The sequence below is a fragment of the Cibotium barometz genome, chromosome 4 (genome assembly GCF_041138505.1).
Source record: "Cibotium barometz isolate CiBa-2024 chromosome 4, ASM4113850v1, whole genome shotgun sequence".
Lineage (NCBI taxonomy): Eukaryota > Viridiplantae > Streptophyta > Polypodiopsida > Cyatheales > Cibotiaceae > Cibotium > Cibotium barometz.
The window spans coordinates 61,145,464-61,162,884 of NC_141049.1; the positions used below are offsets into that span (position 1 = coordinate 61,145,464).

At 42.0% G+C, this 17,421-nt stretch overlaps 2 protein-coding genes and 1 pseudogene across 3 annotated transcripts; 2 read left to right on the forward strand and 1 right to left on the reverse strand.

Moving 5' to 3' along the window:
• Positions 1 to 2,325: 2,325 nt before the first annotated feature.
• Positions 2,326 to 3,264, reverse strand: LOC147639462 (protein ANTAGONIST OF LIKE HETEROCHROMATIN PROTEIN 1-like). Its single transcript, XM_086794278.1, has one exon. The coding sequence runs from the start codon at positions 3,262 to 3,264 to the stop codon at positions 2,326 to 2,328; it is 939 nt and encodes a 312-aa protein (XP_086650404.1).
• A 2,118-nt stretch (positions 3,265 to 5,382) lies between these two features.
• Positions 5,383 to 6,533, forward strand: LOC147639463 (uncharacterized). The gene is made up of 2 exons (XM_086783472.1): positions 5,383 to 5,913; positions 6,012 to 6,533. The coding sequence occupies exons 1-2, from the start codon at positions 5,409 to 5,411 to the stop codon at positions 6,377 to 6,379; spliced, it is 873 nt and encodes a 290-aa protein (XP_086639598.1). The 5' UTR covers positions 5,383 to 5,408; the 3' UTR covers positions 6,380 to 6,533.
• Positions 6,534 to 11,692: 5,159 nt separating this feature from the next.
• Positions 11,693 to 17,199, forward strand: LOC147639464 (putative pectinesterase 53; annotated as a pseudogene). Its single transcript, XR_015263535.1, has 5 exons — positions 11,693 to 11,990; positions 12,693 to 12,864; positions 13,059 to 13,265; positions 16,516 to 16,750; positions 16,883 to 17,199. The product of XR_015263535.1 is annotated as a putative pectinesterase 53 (transcript).
• The last annotated feature ends 222 nt before the right edge of the window (positions 17,200 to 17,421 follow it).

Consider the following 17,421-nt stretch of genomic DNA (forward strand, 5'->3'; position numbering starts at 1 on the left):
AGCTTTGATACAATTTTTGTATATGATTCTATGCACATCATTAAGCACTTTTCCATACATAGGTTCTCTCCATCATAGCATTGGATATTTGGCACATTAGGAAATGATCAAAGACATCATCATGATTGAAGTTGCTTTTTAGGCCTCACCCACATACGTTTCTTTTAGCATCATCTCATCTTTAAAAAAAAAATAGTGAGTTGCATTGAGGTTTTGGTTGAGAGGTCAATTATTTCTTGGCTCCATTACCTTTAGTGATGACAATGATGCAGTGTAATTGAGGTATACACTTAGATGTTAATATGGTGGGCAGGTGGTTAAGGTTTGGTGTGTTAGAGACTTGCAGATTATACTAAAAAACAAAAAGATGGCCGATTATACTTAGATGGCTGATAGGATCTCTTATGATAGAGTAAATGATTCATTACATCATGCGCATCGAATCCTTTATTTAAGAAGGAGAAACGTAAACACTTACTTTTAGAAAAATGACAACATAAATTTACCAAAGGCATGCATTAGCTTTTGAAACCCCCATGCCATAAAGGCTCCACCTTAGTTAGATTGGCTTGAAATGCTTTTGTAGGAGAAAACAACTCAAAGCCTTGTAAGCTGACTAATACAACCAATGTCCTTATGTTGACACAGAGGCACGCATGGGTGGTTCTCCAAATCAAGTCATGTCAATTTGCAACCAGTGAAAGGTTGACCTACCTAGATAGACTTTATCTAGGCATACACTAGCTTTTGAAACCCCCACGCTATAAAGGCTCCACCTTAGTTAGATTGGTTTGAAATGCTTTTGTAGGAGAAAACAACTCAAATCCTTGTAAGCTGACTAGTACAACCAATGTCCTTATGTCGACATAGGTGCGCACGGGTGGTCCTCCAAATCAGGTCACGTCAATTTGTTACCAATAAAAGGGTGACCTACCTAGATAGACTTATCTAGTCAAAATATGTTTTAATAGACAACTTTAGAGAGTTTGAAGTGTTTGCAACCTAAAAGGCAATTCTGGTTGAATCTCTTTTACAATCTCACTAGAAGGATGTGAAATAGTTATACACAAAAAATCTTAAATTGTTGAGGTCTAAGAGAGAGTTTTTTTATTTTTATTTTTTTTGGGGAGGGGGGGGGGGGGGGGGGGTATTGTTGACTTATGGGGCGGGTGGAGGGGGTGTCTTTTTCGTGTTTATGTGTTGCATCATAAGTTTAGTGTTACCTTGACTTACCGAGAAGATGTAGCATTTAGTTGGAGCATTCCCATGCACTTCTTGAGACAGCAGACTCCGTGCTCATTAGCGGAAAAACAAAGAAATAATATAATTGGTGCTCATGTATCTTTCTGATTTGCAAGCCTTGGGACCCGAAGAAGAGTACTCGTCTTGAAATTTGATGGCGTGGACGGATTAATTTGGTTCACGACAGGGATTTCGTGCCAATAGTTCCGTCCGCACGAGAGGGATTTCCTGTCATGTTCTGATGCTGCTGCTGCTGCTTTTGCTTATGAGAAAGAAGGCTCCTCAAATGGGACGCAAGTTAGTTAAGATGCCCCGAACGAAAAGAGAGCCAGACGAAGGCTAATGGCGACAGTGTGTGTAGCCCTACGATGATGTGGCAATGCATAATCTGGATGTAGCGCAAGTTGGATTTGAGGAATGATTGAGGAGGCTGCTACTCACTTTACAATTTGTCCACATCAGGAGCAGTTTGCTGTTCATAACACGAGTCACCGACCTGCTCATCTTTTGCCAATCTCCTACGTTTGACTAAATGCATCTCATGTGACCGACCCAAAAAGAGCCACGTCCGTTTAAATCATTATTTCAAAAGGTCCAAACTCACTCATTGTTATACTGTATCAACTATGCAGCTTGTTGACTGCTTTAAATTTTTTAATATAAATATTTTATGTTCCCAAAAAAAAAATCCATATGTGACATGGTCAAGTCAAGCCGTGTAATTGTTCTCATGCTTGGGATGTCAAGATATGAGGTCTTGCCTTTTTGCACATTGTGAAGGGTTAGGTGTTTCTAACAGTCACTCATCATGGTTTAGTCAACATCTTGAATGATCCAATGGTGCTGGTTTTTATTCACTTTTCTATGATAAAAAATACCTGCTATGGAGCTGCTTATTTTAGTGTTATATTTAAAGGCTTTTAATTCAAAAGTTTACTCTAATTAAATGGTGTTGGAGTTGGCTATTATTTTCTATGATTCTTAAAATCTCTTCAAATTTTATTTTCTAAAAAAAAAACCTCTTCTATGATGCTATTATACAGAAAATGGTCTAGGAAGGTGACTTGGTCCGCCAAAAGACAGCTAGCATGATTTGGTTTTTTTGGGGGTGTGAGGGTTATCAACCCGCGCTAACATTCTCCACTTCATTTTAAGGCAGCCAAATGCACGTTCTGCCACAATTCTCGTCGATGAAAGCTTATAATTGAAAAGCTTTTCAGTTGGAGTTGAGGGAGTTCTGTAAGGTCTCATCAACCACGGAAGCAATGGATAGCCACCATCGGCAACAATGTACTCTCTTATGGAGAAAGAACCCTGCACATACTTTGGACCACACAAAATACGACCACTGTTGGCACAAGAGTAGAATGCAGAGTTCTTCAACAACCTAGTGTCATTCACAGATCCTGGATATCCAGCAAAAACATCTAGGTAGCGCATCTCACTATCAACAACAGCTTGAACAAGCATTGAGTAATTCTTGTTCCGATCATACCAATCCAAGGCCAGCTCACCTTGTGGTCTCTCCATTACAATGTGTGTGGCATCCATAGCTCCACATACATTGGGCAAGCCTTGCTTATCAAAGAAGCCTGCCTTAATCTTCTCTATCTCACTTGCTGTTTTTGGCCAGCAAATAAACTGTCTTTGGTGCACTAGCAAGGACTTGACAAACTTATTAATAGTTTCCACAGCCGTGGACTTTCCAACACCAAAAAGCTCACTCATGGCCAGCATGGATGCCCCTGTTGTTGCAAGCCGAAATACTCCCATCGCAACCTGTTTTTCAACAGAGAGTACTCTTCCTTTGATACGTGCAAATGGCTTTGGTATATTCCCTTGTTGTAATTGTTCTCTCAAAAGGTCCACAATGTTTTGGAAGAGAGGCAACGGAAGCCTAAAGATGCTCTTGAATCTTTGATCATCAGCACAAGTGAACCCAAGGTAGTAATTCCACCAATGGAGAGTTCGTGGTTTCACATACCACTCCGAGATGGCACGTCGTGCAATAAAGGCCTTCATGCAAGAATGTCCAATGAAAGCATGAATCAAGGGAATCAAGAGATCACATTGCCTTGCTTGGTTGTAGTAGCGAACTCTCCTTCGGAGATGTAAAGTGCGCAAGCATGTCTCCTCGGACCAGCCATGTAGATTCTGGAGGTGTTGAAAGACTGCTAAAATTGTGGAAACCATACAAAGTAGCATCGAATTTGCACATTTATCAAATGAGACCATGATATCAACCTGTATAATGAACACAACACTATATAGGCATAAGCATAGAATATATTAATCTACTTTGCAAGCAAAGCATTATCCAAATCAAGCAAGGAACATTCACTACTGAATAGCTTTTCAGTTGGAGTTGAGGGACTTCTGTAAGGTCTGATCAACCTCTGAGAGAGAGAGAGAGACACTTGCAGAGGCAAATCACAGACTTCTTTAGACTAGAGACTGAGCAGTCAAACGAGCAAGCACTGCAGCAGTTGGTTCCAGAGCTCAGCCACACTAGAGGCACATTGATTGGCTGGGCCATAGAGCTTGGACGATGCAGACATCCGAGGGATGGCGAGCTGTGCGCGCGCACACACAGTGGTGGGCTGCCCATCCTTTCTCACAACAACCACATGCTGCCATCGATGCTGTCTCAACCACGGCTCCTTCGTGCAATGAGGGCATCCAATCCAGGCACATATGTCCATGGAGGTCCCTTGATGACGGCCTGAACTAAACTATGGCGATACACACAGAGTGGAGCATGTACCTTTCTGCGCGTTAGAGCTTTTTCCTTTGTGCTGCATCTATGCTGCCGTGGTTCTCGACGTCTCAGTTTTGAAGGTGCTCATACGTTTTTGAAATAACAATGCAACCTGGCGCTACATTGCAGGTTTCAAATTTCAAACCTGCCCACCTAGCTGGGATACGTGGGCAGTGTGGCTGGATTACAGGATAATGCGACCTGGCCCTATGGGCCAGGTCGCATTATGTCCTCTTAACTGCCCATAGAGAAGGTATCGATGGATTTGGCAGGGCGGCTGAAGGTCGCATTTGTTTTCCTGCCATCTTGCCATCATGTTGTGGGATGGGCAGGATCCTGCTCGAATAAGTCCTCCGATTTTCGACGGGCCCTTCTAGCTGGATCCAGCTCAAATGCATTTTCCACTTTCTCCAAGCCTTTAAAACGTGGACTATCTTCTCACACGTCACTCTTCTCACACGTCACTCTTCAAACGCAGGCTGAGAAGAGTCTTGAGGTAAAAAAATTCTGTTCGCTCTCTCTCTCTCTCTCTCTCTCTCTCTCTCTCTTTCTCCCTGTACACACACACAAGCTTTTTTACTAACAGTCACACGAGCTTTTTTACTAACAGTGGTCTCTCTCTCTCTCTCTCTCTCTCCCTCTCTCCCTCTCACGAATCAGGCTGAGAGTCCTGAGGTAACTAGAAAAATCTGTTCTCTCTCTCTCTCTCTCTTTCTCTCTCTCTCTTTCTCTCTGTACACACACACAAGCTTTTTTACTAACAGTGGTCTCTCTCTTCAATAGATTGCATCTATGTGTACGTAAACAGTCTAGCCACAGAGGAACTCCAATCTAATCTCATATTTCTCAGTCCAGCCTCATATATTGACTCTAAAACATTTCTTTTATTTGTGCAGGTTTCAACTCTATTCTCCAACTTTAAAGATTACAAGAGGCTTCTTTCTGCAGGTTAAAATTTACATTCTTTATAAGTTTCTCAATTGCTGATTTTTTTCTTCTCTTTTTGTTCCGAGTTAGCATGTGGATGTTTATGTGTGCCAATTTTAATACAGGTTTAATGGAAAACATATGCACTCCAGATTTAAATATGCTGTGGGAAGAAGAATATGTTCCTTCCACACAAATGTCTGAGCACTCTAATGATTCTTCCTTCTTTCATTCTATTAGCAAGAATTCTCATGATAGTATGCATATGTCTCCAAAACCTTCTGAACCATTGTTCTCTAAGTGCATGCCAAGAGTAGTTCGAACCCCATTAGAAAGCATCACCAATTGCATGAAAAATGACCCTAGTTTAAGAGGCAAAACCCCCAAGGTAGGGAGGAAAAGAACCAAGGTATCAAGTTCTTCAGCAGTGGCTAGAAAATCAACAAAACCGACCAATGAAATAGCTTGCAAGCGAGACCAAATGCAGTCTACTCCGCATCCACAGTCAGAAGCTATTGATTTCCAGCAGACAACACCTTCAAAAGATCAACCTATTGCACCACAAAAATTATTTTTCCGGGGTGGGAATTGGTCACTCAAGGAAACCATCACATTAATGGATGCACGTGCAAAACTTATAGAAGATATGAAAGATGGGAATCTTGCTGCCACATTGAAAACACAAGATGAACGATGGGAGTTCATATCACGGTATTGTGTGCAACATGGAGCACTACGCTCGGCTGATCAATGTTTGTTTCGTTGGGATCGAATAAGTTCAGCCTTCAAGAAGATTAATGACTATGAGCGGCATATTCCATCCGGTTGCGATGGGTATTGGACAATGAATCCAAATAAAAGACAAGAGTTCAAACTCCCTTGTAACTTTACCGAAGATGTCTACACAGCAATGCTAAATCGCATGGGCAATGAAAGGTCAATAAATCCGGGAAACATAGTCTATGATACCTCAGCTGATTTGTTGGGTAAGTAATTATCTACTTTACACTAAAAGCAAATGTGAATGTGCATTCAAAGCTAAAATTTTTGTACTAATGATTTTTGCTCTACATGAAATTTGTAGGAGATGGATCGTCTTCACCGAACAAAGCCACAAATGCAAGCAAGAAGGAAGATGAACATGCTATGGAAGAAGAAGGCTCTACCGGAAAGAAACGAAAGAGAGGAGAGATGTCCGTGCTAAAGAGGGAGTTGGAAGGCACGACAAGGCAGCTTCTTTCTTTCATGGAAGCACTAGATGCAAAAAGAGTAAAGAATGATGATGACATAATGGAGTTGACAAAAGCAGAGTTTGAAGAGATCGTGGCTCTCAACCGCAAGCGTGTGGCTTTAGAAGAAGAGTCTAATCAATCCTTGAAGCAAATTGCTAATGCTTTTCAATGCTTCGCTCTACAAGTATCATCCTCAAGCATGGCTGGCAATCAAATGTAGTAGCGATCTCTCCTAGACATGGCATATTTTTGGTACATTTTGTAGCTGAAATTACAAACAGTCTATATGTGCAAATCGACATATGGCCTTGATCTTGTAATATTTTGAACTATATAGGCAATCATCCAAGTAGCCATGTTTTGGTTTCAGACAATTTGTATCTACATATCTAAGGCTTAATGACTAATTTTCAATATTTAAACTGTATATGCAGTGTATGTGCTTTCTATTTGCTGGTTTAGTTTATGCTGCATACACTTGTACCTTCTTGTTTATGTCTTGTATGCTTTCTTTTGATTCCCTTTAAATGAAAGCGCAAATGATGATCAGCTCTAGCTCTCAAAAGCCCTACATCTAGAAGGGGCTCCTACAGTTGATCCGCCCCCTACATAGTGCTGATTATATATATGCTGATCCGCTGAACATATTGCACGCTTATCCCATTGATGCAGCTGTTGTTGCTGATAACTACTACGATGCAGATTATCCCAACAAAAATGTTGTTGATCATACTGAGTATCATGCTGAGGCAGAAAAATTAAGGGAGGAGAGGCTGTCATATTTGTTACTGAAAAATGAGAGCAGGATGAGAGGAGTAGATATGATCTGTAGAAGCTGCCTGAGAGGCTCCACACTGCTGATTTTCCTTAGTAGTGCCATATAGCTAGCAGGGTAGGTGACTGGCTTCTCCTCCTCTCCCCACCGCCATATAGACATGCCTAATGCTGCACTGGGCACACTCTGAGAAACAGACTTTAGCTGTGCTAGGTTCCTTTCTCAATGGGCTGCTGGAGCACCAACTTTGTTTTGTTCTCAGTTGTGGGCTTGCTCTCAGTAGTAGCAGGAGTGCAAGGGCAGAACGGGACCCCTTCTACTAAGCCTTTCCCTGCCTTCTTCATCGTTGGGGACTCCCTCGTAGATGTTGGCAACAACAACTAAGGCACACACTTGTCGTACATACGCACAAGGGTGCTGCCAACGAGCACATCCGATGCAAGCCTTCTTCCTTCTCTGCTGGGTCGCCATAGGCCTAAAGGGCCATCATAACATAAAAGTCAGCTCGTTTTGGCAGCTGTCTGTACAACCCTCCTTGTGGCATCCGCCTGTACAGGTATAGGGCCTTCTTCCCTTGTCCTTGCTTTCATGCGTTGAGAGCATGGCTGTCCATGACATGACGTTGGACTGAGACAACCCGATAACCACCTTGTCCTGGTCCCGAAACACTCCTGGACTTGAGCATTTTAAGTTATGAGGGCTGATCCAGCAGCCTCTGACTCAACCTCTTTGGTCCATTGAGGTTCCTTTCTCAATGGGCTGCTGGAGCACCAACTTTGTTTTGTTCTCAGTTGTGGGCTTGCTCTCAGTAGTAGCAGGAGTGCAAGGGCAGAACGGGACCCCTTCTACTAAGCCTTTCCCTGCCTTCTTCATCGTTGGGGACTCCCTCGTAGATGTTGGCAACAACAACTAAGGCACACACTTGTCGTACATACGCACAAGGGTGCTGCCAACGAGCACATCCGATGCAAGCCTTCTTCCTTCTCTGCTGGGTCGCCATAGGCCTAAAGGGCCATCATAACATAAAAGTCAGCTCGTTTTCACACATGCGTTCATGTGGCAGCTGTCTGTACAACCCTCCTTGTGGCATCCGCCTGTACAGGTATAGGGCCTTCTTCCCTTGTCCTTGCTTTCATGCGTTGAGAGCATGGCTGTCCATGACATGACGTTGGACTGAGACAACCCGATAACCACCTTGTCCTGGTCCCGAAACACTCCTGGACTTGAGCATTTTAAGTTATGAGGGCTGATCCAGCAGCCTCTGACTCAACCTCTTTGGCAATATGAGCATGAATTTCTCGGCCTCAGCAAATGGTTCTTATGGCACCACATGCTCTTAAGCCACAGCTCAATGTGACATCATCTGGACACACTTCTTCTAATTGCCCCTGTCTGTAGCCCAGGCCAACCAGCTCCCCTTTGGGATTGATTTCCCCAAAGGACCAACTGGGATATTCTGCAATGGCAAGACGGTCCTGCTGGTCTGAGTGATTTCCCCAAAGGACCAACTAATTCTCGTGTGTTGCAATAACGAACCTGCTGGTCTGAGTGAGGCTATGTTCTCGAGCTATTTCTGTGCACGTACAAGCGTTTGCCTCCACGCTATGGATGACCTTATCTGCGTAAAATGCTTGTTGCATAATCGGCAGTGGGCAACCTGCTCAAGCGCTTCATCCAGGGAGAGCATTTTTTGTTTAATAATCCTTAATGCTAAATCTTGCTGCAAATTGTCTAATAATGCTCTATCTGATAGCATTCCGGCAAGGTTCACAGAACTCAACCGACTGTAAGGTCTGAATCTGGGTCACAACAATCTCAGTGGTAGAATCCCCTCAGAGGTGGGCAGGATTACTAGCCTGGTCAAGCTGATCTTTACCCACAATCACCTCTTTGGGCCACTTCCCGATGCCCTTGGAAACTTAACTAGCTTGAAAAGGGATGAGGGCCAAGGGTCTTTCTCAGTCTGATGAGGACCAAGGGCCCAAGGGTCTTTTTGAGTATTGTGTGCAACTTGTGATGAGGGCCAAGGGTCTTTTTGAGTATGATGCTGACTGCTCTGTTAGGCTTGACAAAGGTAGTCAAGCATTATGTGTTGTCTACCACACATGGAGCATATGATGGCCTTGTTGTGGGCATGATCTGATATGGCTCGCAATGATATGGTTAGCAATGGCAGAAAGAAATGAGAGATCGGTTGTTAATAAATGACAGATCAGTTATCCGATTAATAGAACCCAAGAAAAAGAAATTTAGTTTTCACAAACAATAGACATTTCCCAAAGCCACATGGTTTCTTTGTTGGGATGAAGAATCCTCCAAGTGTGGAATAGACATAGAAACACGTCAGAAAATCATGAGAATCCTACTTGTTACACCTGAAATTTAGTTACAAATCTGTGCCAGCAAAAGTTGTGGATATGTGAACTCATCAGAGTTTGGGATAGTTTTTCAGCTCAAATAAGTGACTAGTCTCCTCAAAAAACTTACATGTATACATGCATGATGCTCGAAAATAAATACATTGCACTTGAAGCATCACTAAACATGGACCATCGTAATCTACAGCCTTTGTAACTTCAAAAGGGATGCACAAACTTTGCTAAGGAATCTCTCATGGTTTCTACATCTTTCAATGGTTCATCTATTGTTAGTTCAGGTGTTGTCAACTCATCCATCTCATCCATCAGCATATCACATTCATCAAGTCCTCCAGATGTCTCTTCCATTTCCTCAGCATAATCCAAACACATGTTGTGTAACATGCATGATACAATGATGGCCCTTGACAAGTAATACGGATATGGCTTGCTCACTTTGCCATGCAAATATCTCCACTTCATTTTAAGGCAGCCAAATGCACGTTCTGCCACAATTCTCGTCGATGAAAGCTTATAATTGAAAAGCTTTTCAGTTGGAGTTGAGGGAGTTCTGTAAGGTCTCATCAACCACGGAAGCAATGGATAGCCACCATCGGCAACAATGTACTCTCTTATGGAGAAAGAACCCTGCACATACTTTGGACCACACAAAATACGACCACTGTTGGCACAAGAGTAGAATGCAGAGTTCTTCAACAACCTAGTGTCATTCACAGATCCTGGATATCCAGCAAAAACATCTAGGTAGCGCATCTCACTATCAACAACAGCTTGAACAAGCATTGAGTAATTCTTGTTCCGATCATACCAATCCAAGGCCAGCTCACCTTGTGGTCTCTCCATTACAATGTGTGTGGCATCCATAGCTCCACATACATTGGGCAAGCCTTGCTTATCAAAGAAGCCTGCCTTAATCTTCTCTATCTCACTTGCTGTTTTTGGCCAGCAAATAAACTGTCTTTGGTGCACTAGCAAGGACTTGACAAACTTATTAATAGTTTCCACAGCCGTGGACTTTCCAACACCAAAAAGCTCACTCATGGCCAGCATGGATGCCCCTGTTGTTGCAAGCCGAAATACTCCCATCGCAACCTGTTTTTCAACAGAGAGTACTCTTCCTTTGATACGTGCAAATGGCTTTGGTATATTCCCTTGTTGTAATTGTTCTCTCAAAAGGTCCACAATGTTTTGGAAGAGAGGCAACGGAAGCCTAAAGATGCTCTTGAATCTTTGATCATCAGCACAAGTGAACCCAAGGTAGTAATTCCACCAATGGAGAGTTCGTGGTTTCACATACCACTCCGAGATGGCACGTCGTGCAATAAAGGCCTTCATGCAAGAATGTCCAATGAAAGCATGAATCAAGGGGATCAAGAGATCACATTGCCTTGCTTGGTTGTAGTAGCGAACTCTCCTTCGGAGATGTAAAGTGCGCAAGCATGTCTCCTCGGACCAGCCATGTAGATTCTGGAGGTGTTGAAAGACTGCTAAAATTGTGGAAACCATACAAAGTAGCATCGAATTTGCACATTTATCAAATGAGACCATGATATCAACCTGTATAATGAACACAACACTATATAGGCATAAGCATAGAATATATTAATCTACTTTGCAAGCAAAGCATTATCCAAATCAAGCAAGGAACATTCACTACTGAATAGCTTTTCAGTTGGAGTTGAGGGACTTCTGTAAGGTCTGATCAACCTCTGAGAGAGAGAGAGAGAGAGAGACACTTGCAGAGGCAAATCACAGACTTCTTTAGACTAGAGACTGAGCAGTCAAACGAGCAAGCACTGCAGCAGTTGGTTCCAGAGCTCAGCCACACTAGAGGCACATTGATTGGCTGGGCCATAGAGCTTGGACGATGCAGACATCCGAGGGATGGCGAGCTGCGCGCGCGCGCACACAGTGGTGGGCTGCCCATCCTTTCTCACAACAACCACATGCTGCCATCGATGCTGTCTCAACCACGGCTCCTTCGTGCAATGAGGGCATCCAATCCAGGCACATATGTCCATGGAGGTCCCTTGATGACGGCCTGAACTAAACTATGGCGATACACACAGAGTGGAGCATGTACCTTTCTGCGCGTTAGAGCTTTTTCCTTTGTGCTGCATCTATGCTGCCGTGGTTCTCGACGTCTCAGTTTTGAAGGTGCTCATACGTTTTTGAAATAACAATGCGACCTGGCGCTACATTGCAGGTTTCAAATTTCAAACCTGCCCACCTAGCTGGGATACGTGGGCAGTGTGGCTGGATTACAGGATAATGCGACCTGGCCCTATGCTTCTGCCAACATGCCTGATTCTAGTCGTATGCTTGCTGCATTTAGGAGAGGCATATAGAAGCAGAGCACTGGCCGGTACGTCTTCCGGCAACAGTACTATTAATAAAGGGCCTTCTACATTGATGAAAGAAAAAGAGAAGGATTTTCTAGAGTGGGTTAAAAGGGTGGGTGAGAGGTCAGCTACTCATGCCGCAGCTGCTACTAGTACTGCAGGCGGCGCGTCCCCGAGTAGTTGGTTCCAAGCTAGCGAGCTGGGATCAGGGGGCTCTGTGATCACCGTTGGCACGAGTGGGGGTGCACAGTTCACCTCTATCCAGGCTGCGGTAGATTCCGTGCCTACCCAGAACTCTCAACGTGTTGTAATCCAGATTGCTGCCGGCGTCTATCAGTAAGGCTCACACACTTCTGGGTTTTCAGTTGTAGCACTTGCTGAGGTGTATATTGGGGCTACTGCAGTACACAGCTTATAATTCTAGGGATACAAACTTTATCCCACGAAAAGCGTGGATGGATGATGCCACCGTTAAGGAGCTCGTTGTCTAATCCAAATAACATTATATCACTTAAGCTCGGTGAAAATGAGATCATAATTTTGAAGGAAGGCGGTTTGTCTTGTACTTATTGAAATGGTTAAGCAAAATACATGTAAAGAAGATTTTTATCGCGAAGATTTTAAATTAAACCTCACACTTTATTTGGATGGTTGAGCTTTGAACTCACGCTCCCAGTTGACTCGCACATACTCTAGCCTATCCCCCCCCCCACCCCTCTATACCTGTAAATTGGGACTCATTGTGATGTTATCTATTGATTGTTGGGATTCATTGTGATGTTATCTATTGATTGTTGTAATGTAGAGGCTTATTTGGCACATGCTCTTGAGTTTTTGAAAATGTAACTAGAGCAAGAAATATAACGGATCTTAACTATCGATATTTGTAGCTAGAGGGTTGATTGGAACAAGCTGTGGAGTTTTTAACTATGTAATTGGAATAAAAGATGCATTTGTTTGATTGTTTTGAGGATCGTGAGCTGATGTAATATTGATTCGTTTAACTTATTTTTCTCATTCTTCCTTTCTTTTTGATAGGGAGAAGGTTCTTGTTCCCCAAAACAAACCTTACATAACATTCCAAGGCGCTGGGAGCGGTGTGACGACGATAACACATGACGAGACTCAAGCTAATGCGGGTAGCACGCAAGGCAGTGCTACAGTGGGGGTGAACTCAGACAGTTTCATTGCCAAAGGCATCACCTTCCAGGTGCTACTTATTTTAACTCAAATTCATAGTCCCATCCCATGAGTATATATATTTACACACGGTTTCCATGATAATATTTTTTTAAAACCATAGGTTATATTTGCTCAACATTATTGAACTCTCATTTAAACCCCTAGTGAAATATTCCTACTTAGAGTATACGGAGCTTAATCAACGGTTCAAATGAATGGCAGAATTCGGCCCCTGCTCCACCACCTGGAGCTGTGGGGAGGCAAGCCGTGGCCTTTAGGATCTCGGGAGACAAGGCCGCCTTCTATCAGTGCAACTTCCTCGGAGCTCAAGACACTCTGTATGATGACCACGGCCGACACTACTTCCAGAATTGCTACATTCAGGGAAGCATTGACTTCATCTTTGGTGATGGTCAATCCCTTTATCAGGTACAGATACACGTACTAATCATAATTATCAGGTAAAGATGCACGTGTTAATAGTAATTATGATCAAGTCAAAGTCTTATGCTAATAGGCCTTTATTAATGAATTGTGATTCCATGGTGGTGTATGTATTGTGCCTTTCACTCTTTTCCAGATCATTCCCTCATTGGTGATTTCCAGATGACTCAAAAATGTTTGCCATTAATTTAAATTTTTTTTGAGGGCTTGTTCTATGCAGTGAAAAGTACCCTTGTACGTTGGAAAGTGCCCTAGGGACAGTAGTGGTTATAACAATGATGGTGCGTAAAGCCTCATTAAGTGGGTTTGTCTCGTGATCAAACCCACCCAAGCCCATTATTGCCTAATTTTCATCGTAGTATGTCCCCCCTTTTGACGAAAACAAATTTGAAAGTCCTTGCAAAAGAATGCATACAATCATATGCCAAAACAATGCATATTTGCACTAGATCTGGATTCAAACCTTCTATCTTCAATTTCTAGTATCACCTCCACCATTAAGGCTCTGATGCACATAAGTACAACTCATGTAACTATTGTAACTGTGAGCTTAAACCACCCAATCACCCTAGAGGTCAAGCTCACTCTCAATCTCAATAGCTATACATTGGAAATTTTGGAGTTTCTAAAAGTTAGTTGATTGCAATAATCTTAATCGTAGAGATCCTGGAGTATTCAAGAAATCATAGAATTTTGGAGTTATGAGTCTTGTTCTCTTAGTGCATGGAAACATTTTCATTCGTTTTACTTCTTGAGTTTCCACACGTTGAATAGCATGTCGCACTAACTTTAGCCAACAGTGTCCTTGATAGAACTCGAAGACTAGACATTATCCAAATAATCATAGTGTCTTTGACTTCATGCCTTTTGCTTTTTGCCTAAAGTGTGTGTTGACTAGTTTTTCCATGACCAATACCCAAAAAGAAGGCCTAATGTTGAAGGAGCATGCTTATTTGGATTAATGTGCCTATTCTTGGAGTACCATCATGGGTGCTCTCATCTAAAGTTGGTGTTGCATACTATTCATGGTGTGGGATCTCGAGATAAAAAGAAGAAAAAAACCTTTTCATGCACGAAAGGAAAAAGCTTTCATAATTACTGTAACAGTCGATGATTTTTTGAAGACTGTAAGATCTCTGTAATTAAGATTATTGCAATCATCTTTTTTGGAAAAACAAACGTTGTATAGTGGTGAGAGTGATTTGGGGTCTAGGATGGTCAGGTAATTTGAGCCCATAGGTATCGTGCACATGGAGATTTGATATTAAAAAAAATGGTAACATCTAAATATTTTGTTAATTTAAGAGATTTTTAAGTATATGTTTTTATAAGTTATATTCTTAGACCCACACCAATTACCATATTTTCTCTCCATTTTCCTAGCTTTTGTTTGTCTTCGTTTCTCACACGACTGAGGTGTAGTGTGCACCCAAAAAAAAAACAAGGTAAAGTCTATCTTGTACTTTTAAGTTTAAAGTTTGAATAAAACCTACAAATTTTAGAGTTGAAGGTTCCAAATTCTTAGATTTTTGGAGGTTTTTATTATTCAAAATTAGTAAGACATGCTTTTAAATTAGAAAGATAAAGGTTTTTACCATTAGCGTGAAAAAAAATTTATGCTTGCCACCAAAGACTAGGTGTTGTCTTTGGTTGTGTAGAATAGGGCTATGCCCAGAAAAGGCAAACCCATGCTACATCAAATTACCAACATGTCGAGCTTCGTCTACCCAACATAACCCAAAATGAAATGATTAGCATACCTTAAGTGGTCTTAACTATCCAATAGCATAACGGCTTCCTAATCTATCATGCAACACTTAATATTCTATGACCTACATTCTCTATTGAACCATCTACAATAGAGCCAAACCAAAATGCATATTCAACGTAGTATAATTTTTCATACTTACCCTAGAACATTATTTAGAGACACAAATAAATCCCACAAACCATATCAAAGTTGTCCTTGTGGAAAAAGAAGTTTAGCCTTCATCTTGAAGCTAATATAAACATCACACGGAGCTTCCGTTTGAAATATCAAAAGAGTACCTTCTTTCAAATTTTCTTATGAATATAATTTACTTGTGAGAAAAGGCTATTTTCCACTTGGAATTATACCTTTTATGGCTCTTAATTGTGCCTTTTACACACTTCTATTGATTAGTGAGGTGGGACAACCAAATGCTTATGATACACCCAACTCTCCACCCTTATGTTATTTTTTTATATATAAAAACTCTCACCCTCCTTTATAGTCTCTAATCTAGACTTCAAGGCATTGCTATCTTTGGTGGGATGGGAGGAAGGAGTATGATGATGAATAACAAAAAAGTTTAAGAGTTTTTTCATTACCATGAAGTTACATAAAATTACATAGTGTAAAAGGGCATTTTCATTTTAAAAGATAACATAGTGTAAAAGGGCATTTTCATTTTAAAAGATATACTTAAAGTCCATTCTGAGGAGATTTGTATTGAGAAAGTGCTAAAAATATAAATAATATAAGACAAGCCTTAATAAAAGAGGTTTGTTTACTTATGGAGATACAAGAAAATTCTGAAGTTTTGAAGTAAATTTCTAGAAAGTGGAAAAATCTACACGTCACTGGTCACTAGTTTACTTGGAAGGAGTGTATTACAAATCTTAAAACCTGTAGGTAGGGGAATCTTTAAAAGTCCCTTGAATTCATGTAGAATTTAGGGTTTTACTAAGTGAGAACAACAAGGTCTTTGAAAATACTCCTTGAACATAGATGCTATATGGTGTTGCTAAGTACTGAACTACCAAGGCTACTAGATCTAGGGTGACCCAATGACACTCTAGTTGGTCCTATCTTGTGACTCGTTTCTTTGATTGGGTAATATTTAGAAGAGTATTCCGGTTCAGTCTAGCTCCACAATGGGAAAGGTATAAACTTGCCCAACAAAATCAAAATCTTAAATAAGTTTCCGCTGTTGCGCCCCCCCCCCCCCCAAACCCCCAAAAAAAAATAATTGAGTAGAGTAGTGAAAATCACACGAAAGGAATCAGGATGGTTTTTTTTTTTCTAACGCTGCAAAATCGAAGTTCATGTGCATAGTTAACTAGTCGAGTATGGAGGGCTTCATCTCCTATACTTTTGAAAAGCCGTAGAGGCGTCCCCTGGTAGTGAGCGACTCTCTTCTCAAAGAGGAACGTTTGTTTACATGTGCCCAGGTTTAAAAAGGTATTGGTTGATTTGGTTGTGATGATGCAGAGTTGTCAGCTGCATGCGTTGTCTGTGAACCCGGCTCGCTGACGGCGCAGAGGCGGTCGAGTCCGGGGGAGAGCACCGGCTTCTCTTTCGTGCAGTGCACGGTGGGAGGCTCTGGGATGGTGTACCTGGGTAGGGCTTGGGGGGCCTACTCGCGGGTCGTCTTCTCCTACACCTATATTGCCGATATCATCATCCCGCAAGGCTGGAATAATTTTGGGGTCCCCAGCAGAGAACAGTGAGTTTTTGAAAAGCATCAGCGCCCACATTTAGTTTAATTCACGACGCTAAAGGAGCTTCTAATAATTGCAGTTAGAAATGATTAGCTTAGGTGCTATGATTGCGTCTGATTAGTGTATTTCTTGTGCAGAACTGTGTTCTACGGGCAATACAAGTGCTCGGGGCCAGGTGCTAATGAGAATGGCAGAGTGGCCTGGTCCCACGATCTCACCGACGCACAGGCTGCCCCCTTCCAGACCGTCAGCTTCATCGACGGCGCGTCATGGCTCCAATCGTGAATCGTGATCCGCCACTAGCTACTCTATAATAAATCCAATATTGATCCTATCGCAGTAATTTCCATCCCATAACATGTGTACTTATATCCGCATATATCCCCAACACCCCGCAAGATAATTACGCAACCCGCACAACCCTCCATGTTTCCTTAAAAGACTGAATGTAAAAGATTTGCAGATATGCCACTCAAATGTCTAATATTATTATGCCCAACTACCAGTGGCTGTGTGCAATAGCTGCCTCCTATTTTAAAAGATTTGCAGATACGCAACTCAAATGTTTAATATTATTATGCCCAACCCATTAGCAGCAATAGGCTATTTTGAAAATATCCGCAGCCGCATGAAAGATGCAATCGGACAAAACCTTCATTTGTTCCCAACCATCGCG

Coding starts and splice junctions, on each gene's coding strand:
- LOC147639462 (XM_086794278.1), bottom strand. CDS start 3,264: ATGAAGGCCTTTATTGCACGACGTGCCATCTCGGAGTGGTATGTGAAA.
- LOC147639463 (XM_086783472.1), top strand. CDS start 5,409: ATGCAGTCTACTCCGCATCCACAGTCAGAAGCTATTGATTTCCAGCAG. Junction 5,914..6,011: donor TACCTCAGCTGATTTGTTGG/GTAAGTAATTAT, acceptor TGAAATTTGTAG/GAGATGGATCGTCTTCACCG.